Here is a 14,741-nt window from a genome sequence, read left to right on the forward strand (position 1 = left end):
ATGCTCAACATCTCCAACATCCATCTTACAGGATTCCCTGGTCTTCAGGACCTCAAGTATCTGCTCTTCGTCTTTCTGCTCCTCATGTTCTGCCTGATCATGGTGGGAAACACTTTGATTATTGTTCTGATCTATCTGAGCAGAAACCTCCATTCTCCCATGTACTTCTTCCTCACACAGTTGTCCCTCTCTGACATCTTACTGGCCACGGACATCATTCCCAACACACTTGGTGTGGTTCTTCATGAAGGGGCCACCATGTCCTTCACCGGCTGCCTGGTGCAGTTCTATTTTTTTGCAATTACAGAATGTGCTGAGTGTTTTTTCCTGACTGTGATGTCCTATGACCGCTATATGGCCATCTGCCACCCTCTCCACTATAATATTACCATCAATGAGTCATTTTGCCTGAAATCAGTTGTTTTAATCTGGATTTTCAGCTTCTTTATGAGTCTGATGGATGAAGTCGGTATCTGTGGGCTGCAGTTCTGTGAAGCCAATGTCATTGACCACTTCTTCTGTGATTATATGCCTATTGTGGAGCTTTCCTGCTCAGATACATTCAGATTACAGCTACAGACCTTCATATTAAGTTCTTTCATGACTGCAGGTCCATTAATCCTCATAGTGGCATCTTATGTGTGTATCATATTCACCATCATGAACATGCCATCCGTGAGTAGAAGACAGAAAGCCTTCCTCACCTGCAGCTCACACTTGACTGTGGTCTCCATATTTTATGGAACTTTGATTTCTGCTTATGTTCTTCCAACAATTGGGAAGATGATAAGTTTAGGTAAAATCAATTCCCTCCTCTACACGGTGCTGACTCCATTACTGAACCCGGTGATTTATAGTCTGAGGAACAGAGACTTCATGGAGGCCTTCACCAATCTGAAAACCCTATAAGGATGACCTGACCTATTCAAGGCACCAATAGCAGGTGTTATCCTATAAATGGTGATAGAAGCATTTAAAGAGATGACACCCACAACTTTTGCTGCTCCAATATTGGGTGTTACTTCCCGCGGGTGAGCATGACCAGAAACCCAAGCTTCAGTCTAAAGTCTGCATTGGGGGAACCAAACCCACAATTTTTATCACAGTCACTAATACAGGCAGTCCCCGGTTTACCTACAATATATGTTCTGTACGTTTGTTCTTAAAGGGAACCTACCACCACGGATCTACCTATGAAGGTAGATCGGGGGGTAAGTGCATCTATAGGACGTGAGGATAGCCCTCGGGCTAATGCTCACATCCCCGATATATATATATATATATAGCATAGCATTCACTTTATGAGTAAATAACCTGTGTCTATGAATATTTAAGATGCAACAGCTATATAAAAGGTACATTTTAGCAGGTGACATCATGACAATTTCTTCAATCATATAACAAAAAAAATTATGAATGAAACAATATCAAACTCAAACTTGGGTACGGGGAGGACAAGAGGGGTAGGAAAGAAGGGGAGGGAGAGGTTGGGCATGGGGGTCTTAGTCTGCAAGTGTGGTATAAGTTGGAGATCGCATAAAGTCCATCCAGGGCCCCCATGTCTGATTATGACTTTCTCCCGATCGGTGCAGTTCCGCAGATAGTTCCTCCATTCTCTGCAAGTAGAGGATTTCTGCAAACCATTCAGACATGGACGGTACCCGAGTGGACTTCCACAGCCTCGGGATTAGTGACCACGCTGCGATCAATAGGAAACTTGTCAGAGATCTTTTATTCTTGGGGAGGGACAGTAAGAGATGAGCTGGGTTATTGTTACCAATGGTCTGTCGGCATCTCCAGCATTCAGCAGGACATGAGGGGTATATTGAGTATAGCTTGGTGGGGGTCCAGTACCACCTACATAGAATTTTAAAATTTGTTTCCTAAGCCTTGCCGGAAATGGACAACTTATGACATAGTTCATAGGCCTTGGACCAATCGTCTGGGGTGTATGTCTGCCCTAGTTCCTCTTCCCAGGCCCTTACATAGGGGGGGATAGTTTTGGCCCACTCGTCCGGGAAGAGTCCGTATAGCACTGAGATTGGCTGAGGGATGGCAGTGGAGGAGAGGCATAAGCGCTCAAAGGAGCGGAGTTCTCTGTGTAGGTTGAGGTGTACCTTATGCCTATTATAAAAGTGCTGCAACTGAGTATATTCCCAGGATGTACAAGGGGTGTCAGCGTTAGAGGTAAGGAGGAGTCTTCTAGGAGATCTTTAAATATAAGAGGGGATGTAGTTCTGAGGGGGGGCTAAGAATTCCGCATGAGTGCCTAGGGGGAAGTCTGGGTTGTTTGTGAAATGGGACCATTGGTCCATCTGAGTCGAACAGGCGTGTAGGGGCGTCTAGTGTTTTTAAGACTTGGTGAGCCACATAGGGAAGAGAGGCTTGGCAATGATCGAGTGAGGCATATGAGTGGGACCAGGGCATTGTGGTGACAGGGGAGGGTGAGAGACTTTCTTCTAGTTGTACCCACAATTTGTTCTTCCTACCATGGTACCAGTTGATTTTATGCTTGCTGAAGTGGCCAAATGTTTCAAGGACTTCCATAAGTGGGGGCAAAGCAGAGACTTGGTTTGAAAGGTAGAGGAGGACATCATCCGCAAAAGCTGAGCATTTATACTCATGGTCTTTGATCTTGATACCTGTGATCTCCGGATGTGTCCGTATGGCAAAGAGAAGGGGGGTCATTTACTAACGGCCCGATTCGCGTTTTCCCGACGTGTTACCCGAATATTTCCGATTTGCGCCGATTGTACCTGAATTGCCCCGGGATTGTGGCGCACACGATTGGATTGTGGCGCAACCGCCGCATTTATAAACCGAAAAAGTGTCGCTTGCGAAGCGCTTACCTTCACCTGGTCCAGCTCGGTGCATTCCGGCGTGTTGAGATGATTTTCAGCGCAGCAGCGCCACCTGGTGGACGGCGGAGGAACTACCTTCATAAATCCCGGCCGGACCCCAATCCAGAGCAGAGAACGCGCCGCTGGATCGCGAATGGGCTGGGTAAGTAAATCTGCCCCAAGGTGTTCTACTACTAAGGCGTACAAAAGAAGGGATAGTGGGCATCCCTGTCTAGTGCCGTTCTAGATGGCAAAGAGGGGTGACAGTGAGCCATTGATTTTGATTTGCGCTCTCGGGGCGCTATATAGAGTTTTAATCTTTGCTCTTATTACCGGGCCTAGTCCAATTTGGGAAAGGGTTCCCTCAAGGAAGTCCCAGTCCACCGATCAAACGCCTTTTCGGCGTCGAGCGAGAGAATGAGAGTTGGATCTCTCGTTTGCGTTGTTTGATGTATCAGAGAGAAGGACTTTAGAGTATTGTCCCGGGCTTCTCTTGTTGGTATGAATCCCACCTGATCGGGATGGACCAGGCCTCCCATGAGGCGGGCAAGTTGGCAGGCGATTATTTTAGCATATATTTAAGTGTCTGTATTAATGAACGAAATAGGCCAGTAGCTAGGGCAGAGCTGGGGATCCTTTCCTTCTTTAGGAATAACTATGATATGTGCATGGAGGAATGTGGGCGGGAGAGGATTAGAGGGAGAGACTGCATTAAAAGTGGCCAATAGACTCGGGGAGATTTCTTGGAGCATGGCTTTATAGAAGGCAGCACATCCCCGCAATCTTTTACTAAATTTTAATTCCCTAATATGTAAATTTTCTAAAGAGGCTACTGGGGCATGGAGTAGCCACTTCTGAGGCTACACAGCGCGGCTACTCCACGCCCCAGTAGCTTCTTTGATCCTCCTACCAGAAATCTTTGGCGTGCAGCTCCCTGCTTCACTTCTTCTGGCTTCGGAGCAGTGACCGCTCAGCCGCAGGCCTGCTGTTTTGTGCTTGTGCTAACGGCAAGCTTCGAGGATGAGGGCGAGCAGCTATGGGATGCCGAAGATTTCTGGTAAGAGAAAAAGGCTACGGGGGTGCTGTGTAGCTTTAGCTGCAGCTACTCCACGCCCCAGTAGCATCTTTAGAAAATTTACATATTAGGGAATTAAAAGTTAGTAAAAGATTGCGGGAACGTGAGGATTAGCCCTTAAAAGGGCTATTCTCTCGTCCTATAGATGCACCTACCACCCGATCTACCTTTATAGGTAGATCCGTGGTGGTAGGTTCCCTTCAAGTTGAATTTGTATGTAAGTCATAACTGTAGATTTTATAATTGTAACTCCAGACAAATTTTTTTGGTCACTGTGACAATTGGATTTTAGAAATGTTGGATTGTCATAAGAACCAGGAATAACAATAAAACTTAATTGCAGACACCTGTTATATCTGTTATAGATGTTTATTGTAGCCTAGGGCTAAAGTATGGTAAATTACCAATTACCAGAGGCCCGCTTGTAACTAGGGGTCATCTGTAAGTCGGGTGTTCTTAAGTAGGGGACCGACCGCTTGTATTTTGGTTCGGGTCCACTCATCATAATATGAGGGTTCTAGGTCTGATATCACATGTCAATAACATTTAACCTTCTGTATGTTGTGGTAACGTGTGTGTTCTATCATCGATGACATCCTTCCTTTAGATGTGTCCCAACAATTACCATGGTTTTTTGTAGCATACAGGCTAAGGCCTCATTCACATGGCCGTCTGGGGGGATGTATGTGCGGCTGCAAATTTGCGGCCCCATATACGTCCCCATTGATGGCAATAGCCGCACGGCAGCAGTACAGTGCCAAACATGTGTGGCACCGATCCGCACAGTACATGGGAAAAGATGGAGCATGTTCTATCTTTACCCAATTCTGTGGTCGTGCTATGTTTTTTCTATGGATGGATATACCGCCGTGTGCTGGAGAGGAGGAGGAGGTGACCCCTCCTCCCTCCATAGAGAATAGCGGAGCACGGCCGCACACACGCCAAAAGATAGAGCATGCTCTATCTTTTTGCGGTGTGCGGCCCTGATCGGTGCCACTCATGTGTGGCACCAGATCCCAGCCGTGCCGCTATTGCCGTCTATGGGGACGTACATGCGGCCGTAAATTTGCGGCCGCATGTACGTCCCCGCAGACGGCCGTGTGAATAAGCCCTAATGAAGAATTGTACACGTATTTTGGGAGCGTGGGATAATATAGGGGTTTTATTCGTTTTTTGTGTTTTTTTTTATGTTTTTCTTCTTCTTCTTTACGGACAGGGTCTGTGAAGTAGGAGATAGGAGTGAGGAGAAAATCTTGGCTTACTATTAGAGTATCAATCTGAGGAATTCAATACCAGATATATTTAAAAATATTTATTTTGTAAGTAGAAATTTTACTTTCTTTGTTATTTAGTGAAAACTTATTTTTCAATATTTGTTGCTACAACATTAATATAACTGGATGTACATTTATAATAAATAAACATAATCTTATTTTTATAAAAATTTTATTTAAAAGCGAATTATGATACAAACAAGATTTATACCGGCAGAGGTCATGAAATGGTTAACAGAGGACACCAACGGTTCATGAAATTGTACTTAGGAGTCATATCTTATACCTTTCTAGGTTTGGATTTTGTGTGAATTGTAGATTTTGATGGGTTTTGTTGCGATGTCTTAATAACTGTGGTGCGTTGGTCCCCACATTTCTGCTAAGTTAGTTGCTAAGTTGCTTTTTTCGCTCATATCTTGCTCTCCACCTTCAAAAATCCATAACTTTTTCATTGTTCTGTGTGCAGAGCTGCGTGAGGGCTTATTTTGTGAATAACACATTTTATTTCTCCATCACATTATTTATTTTTCCATGCCGCGTATTGGAAAGCTGGAAAAAAAATTTTTATATGGAAAAAATTGAAAAAAAAAACATGTTCGCGTCACGTTCTTGCGGGCTCAGTTTTTACAACTTTCCCCATGCGCTCCAATTAACATATCTACTTTATATTGTGGTTTAGTACAATCGTTGTGACACCAAATCTATACAGGTTTTATTGTGTTTTAATGCATTTTCAAAATTTAAACGAACGTGTACGAAAATACGGTGTAAAGGAGAGGTGAGAGTCCAGCACAACCCCAAGACAGCGGCCTGCTACCCTGCTGCTATAGTGATCCCGTAGATGGAGAGGTCAGGGTTGGGTCGGTAAGTAGATGTGTATATAGTTGAGGCCATCCAGCCAACCTCATCCCATTGTAATGTGAAGCATGTTGTGGCATAGGCAAATCAATTCAAACACTGATGGGGTTTGCACCATATCAGTTCCCAAAAGGTGTAAACAAGACACATCAGCTTATCTGCTTCTCTCTTAGGCCATCAATATACCAGTGACTAGGAAAGCAAAGAAGTTGCCATCAGGAAGGACACAGAAGGGAGGCCGAGTGCCAACTGCTCTACTATTTCCTGAATTTTTTTAACCACCACATTTCAATTATTTTTGGTGCTGAGGAACCAGTTGAGCTTCTTAACTGGTTCCTCAGACTCCAACTGAATAATTATCCCAAATAGTATCCTAGAAGTATCTAACTCTAAAGACAATTGAGACTGTTCAGTTGGTCGACTCAGAACTGTACATATTTATAAAAGCAAGTAACAGTCAGGCCAAATCTTAAAGACTTAAAGTTGCTGCTTTATACATTGATCCTCTTCTGTACCGTCAGCTCAAAGTTCTCTGTAATTGACGCAGTTCCCAAGGAATTAGATGCTGCCATAAAGACATAATTTGTAACATCCACAATGTGAAGAAGTGTCCTACATTACCACCAAACTTCATGAATACAAAGCAGCATTGGCATGGAGGATGAATGTAGTGTTAGGGAAAGCAGTTTGCCTCATAGCAGTGGTCCAACCCCAAAGATGTATAACAAAAGGCAGCCACTGGGCTCCCTCGCTGGTAGTGCAACCCATCACTCAAGGTGTTGTAATTATGATGCATAAACTAGGCTCATAAGTTTGGCACTTCTAAGATGTCCTCTTCGTAAGAAACCAAGCAGCGCGAGGATCATCTCAACTTACGTAATTAACCAAAAATAAAAATATAGATACCAAGCGAGGTTGTCATACACAGTTTTGGGTGACTGTATAGCTTGCCCCTTTATCGACGTCTCTAAGAACTTCCATGGAAACGTAGTGAACTAGACCTTTTCCATCAGGGACTTCATAAATTGCCTTTCCATGGGGGTGATCTATTAGGCCACATGTGAATGTGGCTTAGAATACATAGGCAAGACTTTTTGAGAGCTCCGGACCACCTGGGGGATATAACACATGTACGTGACACCCCCCTGGCAAGACATGTGCATCTGATGCATAGAGGGGACCCAAGGAGTGTAACGATTTATGGGGATTGTCACAGTGCCATTTCCGGAGAGAGGTGGTGACTGGAACAGAAAAATCCTGAAGGTTGAGACCAGGTGGATCCACAAATTAAGTGGACAGTGGCACCAAACGGTCTCAATGAGCAATTACTGTTTACCTGTTTTCTTTGACATCATACACTACACATGAGCATTAGTTTGTTATTAATTATGTAACTTTGAAGGATAAGTCTGTCACGAATTATGTACTTCTGAAGTATCAGTAGACTTTGCTGATACACACCTTGAGCTGTACACTGACAAGCAAAGTCTTAAATAAATTTGCTGCACACGACATTTACCTCAATTTTATTATCCTTATGACTAGCCTTGGAGTGGGGCATATATAGGGTTAACACGCATTGTTGGTGGCCACTGCCACAACTTTCACATCCCTAATGTGCGTGGCAATATTTGCGTGTTAGCCTGTTTTTACCTGCTGTCTTACTAGCCAGTACATAGCATGCTGATCGCTACAATGCCGGAGCAAGCAGTGCTAGCGGTATATGGTCGCTATAGTGAGCAGTAAACTATTCACCCCTCCTTGAATAACAAACACTCAGCTGACAGCACATCAGTGGGTGGAGCTTACTGGTACTTCTGGTGACACGTGTCAGTGGGCAGAGCCTACCACCACTTTCGGTGATTCGTGTCAGTTGGTGGGGCCTCCCGCCACTTCCGGTGATGCGTGTAAGGTGTGATGGCGGCAATCCCTGCATGTGATTGGTGTGTGAGTATGAGGAGCTGGGGGAGCAAGGGTATTTTGATATCCCTTAGTAACCCCATACCAGGGGCCACTGTATCTAACTGTTAATGTCCGCATTTCACCAATGTAGACCCTTTGATGAATCCCATGTGTGAAGAAACGTGTCAGGGTGGGGGGATGCTGGGGGTATTTTTGATTTTACATAGGGCAAGTCTAAATGGTCCTGCCCTTGTAAGGGCGGGAGACAACTTCAGGATGATAGGGAGAGTGTAGGGGCACCATTGATTTCTCCTCACATCCATTCCTCCCCAGGAGAGGACTTATACTCCCGGCCCCAGGAACCCATCAGGTTCCTCTGTACAGACACCAGCATGTATGGTAAGATGCAAATATTTTCTACTACATCTATGTGTCTGTAAGAGATCAAAACACTTTCTATCTGAGGATTTGGTGTGCACATTGTTTCATCCCAGTGATACTGGGACCATCCGGGCTTGGTGCGCTGGAGGATATTACTGTTATTTGATATTATTTAGATGTTGGTTTTTAATGCATATCCAATAAAAAGTTATGAATTTTATTTATCTCACTTGACTGGCTGGTATAAGATCATCTCAACTTAATTTACTCTAGCTGCCAGCTACAAAAGACTGGCTGTACACCCGTCCCACAACCACAAAAAAGGAAACACAAGACACCGTTTTGGGAGAAAAAAGGTAGGGGTCGGCCACAGCTTTATTGCTAACACAAATAAAATCACAGACCTGTGATGAAACCCAGACCCTTAGCCCAAATTTCACCTTGCATGCCGGGCCCCGCCTCCGCGGGGTCATGTCCTAGTTGGTCTGTCAGGTGATTTGGGCTAAAACCGAGAGGGTCAAAATTCCACCACAGGCCAACAATCACAAAAAATTAAAATAACAATAACCAAATAAACATCAACTTGCAATACAAAATACAAATATACAAAAAACTAGGGAGGGCGGGCGGTTGTCTCTTGAGCGCGGAGCAGTCCAAAGAGGAAGGGCTAGCTCCGCGCTCAAGCTTTAATATCCAGCGGGCCACTGCCACCCAGTGGCCAAATGGGCAACCAATCGGTGGCTCGGGTTAAAGGGCAGCAGGAGGGGCTGTACTATAATGTATGGAGCACAGCCAGTCCTGCAGCCCCCCGACTTAGACAGCCTGCGGGCTGAGCAGGAGTCCCTTCAAGGTCCCACTCAGAATTTGGAATGTCTGCACATAGGGGCTATTTATCACACGCTGCACTGGATGTACCTGCTGGAGGCCTACGCAGCATTTATTTCCATGCTGGGTCCTACCTGGCGTAAATATTCCTAAGCATGTGACATTTCACTATTGAAAGTTGCCTGCTGTAGCTTGTGCGCCGGTATGGGGTGGGAAAGTCCGAAGCCAACCCACTCTGCCACAGGCCCCACCCCCTTTCACTTCCCTCCATGTCCCCCTTGGCATGGAGCTGTTGTGAAGGGGGAAATTATTGCAAGTGCTAGCATTTGCAATTATTTTTAGGGCCTCTATACCAGTATTCTTTGCCCTGAATGGAAGAAAATGGATAATATCAGCAACCCTCAACTATTACAATTGCTCAGCTGATGGCGAGGGCCCATACAAAGGGTTAACAGCCTTAGAGTTCAGTCTTTGGCTCATCCCCGGCATATAAAGAGTTTACACAATGAGCGACTATCTCTGGGAAAAAAAAAAATGGAAAAAACTGTTCCAAGTCAAACCTGAGTATTGCTCAAACACATCTATAACCAACATCACACTGCACAAAACAAAAGGGGTCACAATAAAACCGTGAACCAAAAAAAAATGTTTCTGGAAGCACAAAGGGGGCACAATTAAAGACAATTAAATCAGCAAAGCACAATGAGGGGTGGCACATGTAAAGGGGGGGGTGGTGGTAAGATTTGGTAATATTGAGTGCACCAGTAAGGGGGTCACATATAGAAAAGGGGACTAGTCATATAGTTTCCTCTGTGCGGCTCCATGGCCGTGATAGGTGATAAATATCGAGCAAACTATAAATGTAGTGAAAAGCTACAAAGTGCAGAATGAGAAAAACTTTTATTGTCTGGAGTCTTAGAACTTTATAAAGAAAAGTTTTCAAACTGAAACTTTTTGCCCTCGGGACTAGTGTGATCTCCCTGGACGTGCTACTTTCATCTATAAAGGTGACTCTGGGTAATAACGTAACGTCTGCTACACGTACAGACCAGAAGATCAGACGCTGAGGCCCCTGCAGGCGACTCCATCTCCTCCTCCGGTGAGTCCCACAATGCAACGTGCTGCGTCTATCAGGATTGTGCTGACCCCAGAGCAGGTTTTTCTCGTTTCTTACTGTTTTTATATATTGTATTTTGTAGATCATTGTCCTCAGTGTAATATTGTACAGTAACATTGTCCTGGAGCTCGGACTGTTCCCTATAAACTGCTCTGGGTGTTTGTTCAGAAAGATGTCGATAAACTAAAATGCATAAAAATACAAAATTAGAAAAATATAAACACAATATAAAATATGTATCTGTACAATGTTATACTGATATTTCTCTATATCGTATTGTTCTAATCTTCTCATCTTGTATTTGGATACATTTTAGTAAATAACATTCTGTGGATAAACATTATATACCGGATGGATCCGCGGATCAGTTTCTCATTGTCTGTTTTTGCTCTTTTTGCCTCTTTTGCTTCTATTGATTTATTTTCCTCGTTATTAATAGTGAGTAATATCCAATGTTATATTTCCCTTCTTTAGTTCAGATGCATAAAAAGGTAAGTACATGTAAGTATAATCTGTTGTCAGGCAGTTACTGTATATACTGTATATACCGCTGTGCCGGACTGGGATGCCTAGGACCCAGCAGTGAAAGATATTCTGGGGTCCCATCTACTGATATTTAATGTATATTTTTAGACAACGATGGAAACATTTATTTACATTGGGTTTAAAATGCTTTGCGAATGAAATGGGCATAAAGTCATTATTTGTTATATTAAAAATGCAAATATGTTTTGAGAAGCAATATTTCTCCTTGTGTTTGCAATGTGTGTTTCCCCTCATATTGTAGCCCCTCTCATCTCTCCCTAATATTCTATCCCCTCTCATCTCCCCCTCATACTGTATCCCCTCTCATCTCCTCCCTCATATTATATCCCCTCTCATCTCCCCCTCATATTGTGTCCCCTCTCATCTCCCCCTCATATTGTATCCCCTCTCATCTCCCCCTCATATTCTATCCCCTCTCATCTCCTCATATTGTATCCCCTCTCATCTCCCCCTCATACTGTATCCCCTCTCATCTCCCCCTCATATTGTATCCCCTCTCATCTCCTCCCTCATATTATATCCCCTCTCATCTCCCCCTTATATTGTGTCCCCTCTCATCTCCCCCTCATATTGTATCCCCTCTCATCTCCTCCTCATATTGTATCCCCTCTCATCTCCCCCTCATATTGTATCCCCTCTCATCTCCCGCTCATATTGTATCCACTCTCATCTCCCCCTCATATTGTATCCCCTCTCATCTCCCCCTCATATTGTATCCCCTCTCATCTCCTCCTTATAACGTATCCCATCTCATCTCCCCCTCATATTGTATCCCCTCTCATCTCCTCCTCATATTGTGTCCCTTCATCTCCCCCTCATATTGTGGCCTCTCATCTCCCCCTCATATTGTATCTCCTCTCATCTCCCCCTCATATTGTATCCCTTCTCATCTCCTCCTCATATTGTATCCCCTCTCATCTCCCCCTCATATTGTATCCACTCTCATCTCCCCCTCATATTGTATCCCCTCTCATCTCCCCCTCATATTGTATCCCCTCTCATCTCCTCCTCATATTGTATCCCCTCTCATCTCCTCCTCATATTGTATCCCATCTCATCTTCCCCTCATATGGTATCCCCTCTCATCTCCCCCTCATATTGTATCCACTCTCATCTCCCCCTCATATTGTATCCACTCTCATCTCCCCCTCATATTGTATCCCCTCTCATCTCCCCCTCATATTGTATCCCCTCTCATCTCCTCCTCATATTGTATCCCATCTCATCTCCCCCTCATATTGTATCCCCTCTCATCTCCTCCTCATATTGTGTCCCTTCATCTCCCCCTCATATTGTGGCCTCTCATCTCCTCCTCATATTGTGGCCTCTCATCTCCCCCTCATATTGCATCTCCTCTCATCTCCCCCTCATATTGTATCCCCTCTCATCTCCTCCTCATATTGTATCCCCTCTCATCTCCCCCTCATATTGTATCCACTCTCATCTCCCCCTCATATTGTATCCACTCTCATCTCCCCCTCATATTGTATCCCATCTCATCTCCTCCTCATATTGTATCCCATCTCATCTTCCCCTCATATGGTATCCCCTCTCATCTCCCCCTCATATTGTATCCCATCTCATCTTCCCCTCATATGGTAGCCTCTCATCTCCCTCATGTTGTGACCACTCACTTTCCTTCATATTTTGACCCCCATCTCATCTCCCCCTCATATTGTGACCCCTCATCTCCCCCTCATGTTGTGACCCCTCATCTCCCCCTCATGTTGTGATCCCTCTCATCTCCCCCTCATATTGTGTCTCCTCTCATCTCCCCCTCATATTGTGATCCCTCTCACCTCGTCCTCAAATGGTGGCCCCTATCAACTACCCCTCATATTATGGTAACTCATACATGGTGAAACAAACCACAGGTCCCAAATATCCCTTTTTATGGATTCTGTCTTGTTCTATAAATTCTCTGTCCTCTAGTAACTTAGATTTTTTATTTTACACAGACGGTCATAAGAGACATTTTGGAGATTATTTATTTCTTTTACAGATGTGTCCTCTTTTACCTTTGCTTTAGGCAGGACATTTTTTTGAGTAAGTTTTTTTATGTAAGCATCCCCTTCCCTCCTGATAGTTTTTGCAATTTATTTATGTGACTGCAAACAACCCAAATAGCAGAAAACTCTGATTTATCAAGGGTCAAAAGCCACTAATAGATCTGATCGGCAGCAAAGCTCAAAAGACAGACATGAAACAGTCTTAAGGAGCCACTTAATGATAAACAACCCCCCATGAAATCTAATGAAGAAGGTAATTTACCACAAAGTGTGAAAGATTGAGGTTAGTCCACTCGGTCTAACCCTACAAATTACTTAATATAAAACAGGAAATATAATCATATGAATCTTAATATATTTGTAGTGATAAACATTGAATATTTCTTAAAAAACAGTCTCCTATTTTTGTGTCAAAAACTTAGAATAAATGGTGTTTTTGTGAATAAACACCAAATTGTAATGATAAAAAAAATTGTAGGATTTATTATTTATAATTATTAATATTAACGTATGGAATACAATACAATATTCATTTCATACACCAATCAAAAACTTTAGAGAAAAATTTCATTTTTAAAGTAAAATAATATGCTGCTACCTGCTACCGACTTACCGTACATACAAATTAAACTTAAGAACAAACCTACAGAATGTATCTTGTACGTAACCTGGGGACTGTCTGTATACTAAAAAGAGGATGGAAAATAAAGATCACCTGATACATCACTTTCATTTGTTACAGACATTGACCATTGTAGAGGTCCTGGCAGTAGAAGCTTTCGAAGCTCCTGATGATAAGTCACATACTGAACTGAACTGAGGCGAAAGGATAAAATTATTCCAGTGGTCCCAGTTAAAAATTCAATGAAATAATCTTGCTCAGGAAAAAAGAAATCTACGACGTCTGAATCTAGGTCATACGCCAGGACTATGAATGTGCACTCAAAAAATATTAGTCTGGTGACAGAAATATTTCTCTTGGGATTTCAAAACCTACAGAATTTAAGAACTTTCTTTTTTCTGTTGCTTCTGCTCATCTACTGTGCGACCATATGTGGGAACCTCCTGATCATTGTGGTGGTGTCCTCCAGCAGATCCCTCCACTCTCCCATGTACTTCTTCCTGACCCAACTCTCGTTCTCCGATATCCTCCTCACCACCACCATCGTACCCAACATGCTCCACGTAATGCTGCATGAAGGAAGTTCCATGTCTTTCGTAGGATGTTTGATACAATTTTACTTGTTTATTGCCACAGAGGCCTTGGAATGTCTTCTCCTGACTGTGATGTCCTACGACCGGTATCAGGCCATCTGTAACCCTCTACACTACACCTCAATTATTGACATTCCATTCTGTGTAAAATTCATTTTCTTGATATGGTTGATAATTTTTTTCATGATTTTGATGTTTTCCATTACAATGAGTCAATATCAGTTCTGTGGACCCAACACCATTGACCATTTCTTCTGCGATTTAGATCCGACATTACAACTTTCCTGCTCAGACACTTCATTAGTCAAGATTGAAAGCATGATACAGGTTATACCTATAGTGCTCTGCCCATTTACTGTAATTATTGTCTCTTATGTGTATATTATCTTCACTATCCTAAAGATTCCATCTGTGACCGGGAGGCAAAAGACCTTCTCCACCTGCAGCTCTCACCTGGCTGTGGTCTGTATATATTATGGGACAATTATTTGTATCTACTTATTTCCGAATACAGAAGGTATAAAAAAAATCCTCTCCCTGTTCTATACAGTTGTCACTCCCATTTTGAACCCCATAATATACAGTCTGAGTAACAGGGACATTAAGCAAGCGTTCAGAAAGCTGATGAATAAAGCGCATTCGACCTTTCAAATCAATTTGCTAAAGGGTCTATCACCGTTAGCGATCAAATATAGATAA

General features: G+C 43.3%; 2 protein-coding genes across 2 annotated transcripts; both read left to right on the plus strand.

The window, feature by feature from the left end:
* Positions 1-909, plus strand: LOC140128761 (olfactory receptor 11L1-like). The gene has a single exon (XM_072150461.1). It carries the CDS (start codon positions 1-3, stop codon positions 907-909), a length of 909 nt encoding a protein of 302 aa, XP_072006562.1.
* A 12,848-nt stretch (positions 910-13,757) lies between these two features.
* LOC140128762 (olfactory receptor 11L1-like) lies at positions 13,758-14,741 on the plus strand. The gene has a single exon (XM_072150463.1). It carries the CDS (start codon positions 13,758-13,760, stop codon positions 14,739-14,741), a length of 984 nt encoding a protein of 327 aa, XP_072006564.1.

Source organism: Engystomops pustulosus, chromosome 4 (assembly GCF_040894005.1).
Source record: "Engystomops pustulosus chromosome 4, aEngPut4.maternal, whole genome shotgun sequence".
NCBI classification, from domain to species: Eukaryota; Metazoa; Chordata; class Amphibia; order Anura; family Leptodactylidae; genus Engystomops; species Engystomops pustulosus.